A 2,657-nucleotide genomic window follows, 5' to 3' on the forward strand; every position below is an offset into this window, starting at 1 on the left:
ACAATTATAAAGCGCAAATTTAAACATAGAGGCAGAATTTTAACTCCTCAGTGATTTTATTTCATGATGAAAATCTCAGACTTGGGAAAGTACATGGCTGTCAGAGGAAATCATTGATCATTTCTTGTAGCGATCGACATGATTTTGTTCATGGTGTGACTCCAGTTCGTATGGAATGAAATCAATTAATTTTTTTATAGGAGATTATTTCCCTCTGGTGTCTGTAGTTATTATTGCTCTTGAAATTCCACCAAAAAGAAGTGACACCAAGATAAGAGCCATACGAGTAAATAAGACAAGTAATATCCTGTTCACACTCACACGTATTTTGGCTCGAAACATTTGCTCTGGAGTAAATGTAGGTCCACTGTCTAAACTGCCACCTGCTCCTACGTGTTCACAGTTTGGTGGCCGCCAACCTTGCACACAGTGACAATTGCCTCTGTTGTTACATACCCCTCTGAAATTACAGTGGCTGATGTTGCATGTAAAATTCAAGGTTTGATGAAAAACACAGGCTTTGTCTTTACAGTATTTCCCAGGGCCACAGGTTGCACCGTCCACTACAAGCCCCATTTCCGGAACTTCTGTCCCGTGGTGCGCATCATACCCAAAGCACTGCTCTTCCTTGATGTCTTGTACCTTTATGTGATGAAATGTAGTGTGCTCACCACCACCAGGAACATGACTGACACCATCACAATGTAGCAGTCCACAAAAAATACCGTCATCTTGACATGGGAGAGGTTGGCTTCCGCCTCGCTGTTTCTTTACTCCACAGTTTCCAAATCGGTCACCTTTGATATTTAATTTATAGCATGCTGGTGAAGCATCCCTAACTTCATATCCAAAAAGAGCTTGGCACTGCAAATTACGATCACTGCAATTTCCTGACATGCAAACTGCTAGTGGTGAGCAGGGAGTTCCGTCCTGGATGTAAAAATTTTCTGGGCAATCCTGGGAGGTTCCATCACAGTATTCTGGAAGATCGCAAATGCCAAGTTTGTCTCTGCACAAAGTTCCTATGGGTGCAAATGTACACTCCTTACAGCAACCTCCTATATTACAAGTAGTGCCCTGAGTAAAGATGCAAGTGGTTGTACAGCACTTGTTGAAGGCACACTCTTTCAAGGAGCCGCAGTCACATTCCTCATTCTCATCCACCTTCTTATCTCCACAGCGAGGAACTACATATTTAAAATTGTCATATTGAACACGATTTTCACTCAGGCATTCGTCCCATTCATGGATCCTCTTATGTACTGCAGCTTGGGAGCAATTACTTAACATATCCACGAGAACAGGATATTCATGCATGAGACAGTTGCTTCTTCTGAAACAATAACAGCTTTCATCATCATGCTTTAAACCAATAACGTGACCGTTTGCGTGAGACATAACAACTGCTGCCAGAAACACATGGCGGCTTGCAGCATTTACATATGACACTGCCTGGTTTTGCTTGCACAGTGCGGACTGATAGCCCAGGTATTCAGAATTTCCAATTTTCCTTCCTGTTATAAGAACTGAAAGGGATGCCTTCATCTGATTATGAAAATTTCCTCTAAAAGTGCCAAATGCTACCACAAGGGCCCTATCATTATGCTTATTATGTTCAATATTCATTTGGTCATGTGTTTGCCAAATACATACAGCGCGTACATAGACAGCTATGCCACTTAGCTTGTAAATGGTGTCTGATAGGCTGTTCATAACCAATATAAACTCAAGCGAACGGGTAAAGTTGTTGATTGCCTTAGCTAATGTAGAAGTCATCGTGTAGTGGACTCGTAGTACTTTCACATGCACGCGCCACAAGTAGACTGGAGCTGCTCTGGGACTCCCAACAAGCTTCGTCTCTTCAAGGGACTTATCTGCCTCTGCCACCTGCTCTTTGTTTCTACACCTTTTAGACTCACGTGATCTTTCTTCCACCACAAGCAGAGAAATTACGTGCTCAAATTTGGAAGAAGATGCCAGTGGTTTGATTTCATAAGTGAAGTCATCCACCTGTAGCATGCCATTGAGACCTCCATTGCAGGTGTCTAGTGTGGCCTGGGACCCAGGGACCCCTTCCAGGTAGCTGTAGAAGTAACAGTCTCGAGGAACAAATGGGTAGTCCTCCTGCTCGGCTCCTTGGTCGTTAGTAGTGTATACAGGAAAATTTTCAGGAATCATGTTCTTCTTGAGCTTCATGTGGACCACGTGTCTTTGTCCCCTGAAGCGCATGCTGTAGGTGATCTCGGCTGGCATATCACTTCTACCCATCCCCTGGGGGACCTTCCTGGGAATCACAACTTCAGAGGTAGTGAAGCGCCATTTTGGCGGGCTATGGGAACAGACAGGGCACAACAGTACCCAGAGCACAGATAGCCAGAGAGAACCTCCCAGGAGGACCCAAGTCCAGATAGATGCCCGGAAGGGGGCCATGGACAAAAGCAAATGTAGTCCACTGAGAGCAGACAAGACCAAGATCCCAAAGTTTACACCATGTCATGAGGAGAGGAGAGTGAGGCAAGAGGCTGACAAGCTCTGATGAGCAAAGCCAGAGATGCTGTTACATAACAATGCTGTGCTCAGCCAAGCATTGTGTGCTCAGTGATCCGGAGAGCCTATGGCAAAGCCCCAGGGCTGCGAACAAAGGGGGAGCCACTTGG

The 2,657-nt window shown here is 44.9% G+C and overlaps 1 protein-coding gene across 1 annotated transcript; it reads right to left on the reverse strand.

Moving 5' to 3' along the window:
• Window positions 1-204: 204 nt before the first annotated feature.
• Window positions 205-2,430, reverse strand: LOC121452477 (disintegrin and metalloproteinase domain-containing protein 21-like). Its single transcript, XM_041658653.1, has one exon. It carries the CDS (start codon window positions 2,428-2,430, stop codon window positions 205-207), a length of 2,226 nt encoding a protein of 741 aa, XP_041514587.1.
• Between the last annotated feature and the right edge of the window lie 227 nt (window positions 2,431-2,657).

This window comes from Microtus oregoni, unplaced genomic scaffold, assembly GCF_018167655.1.
Source record: "Microtus oregoni isolate MIOR12 unplaced genomic scaffold, Mior012 000009F_ref0000495, whole genome shotgun sequence".
NCBI classification, from domain to species: Eukaryota; Metazoa; Chordata; class Mammalia; order Rodentia; family Cricetidae; genus Microtus; species Microtus oregoni.

What these genes read in the sequence shown, in the direction of transcription:
- LOC121452477 (XM_041658653.1), bottom strand. Translation starts at nt 2,430, where the DNA reads ATGGCCCCCTTCCGGGCATCTATCTGGACTTGGGTCCTCCTGGGAGGT.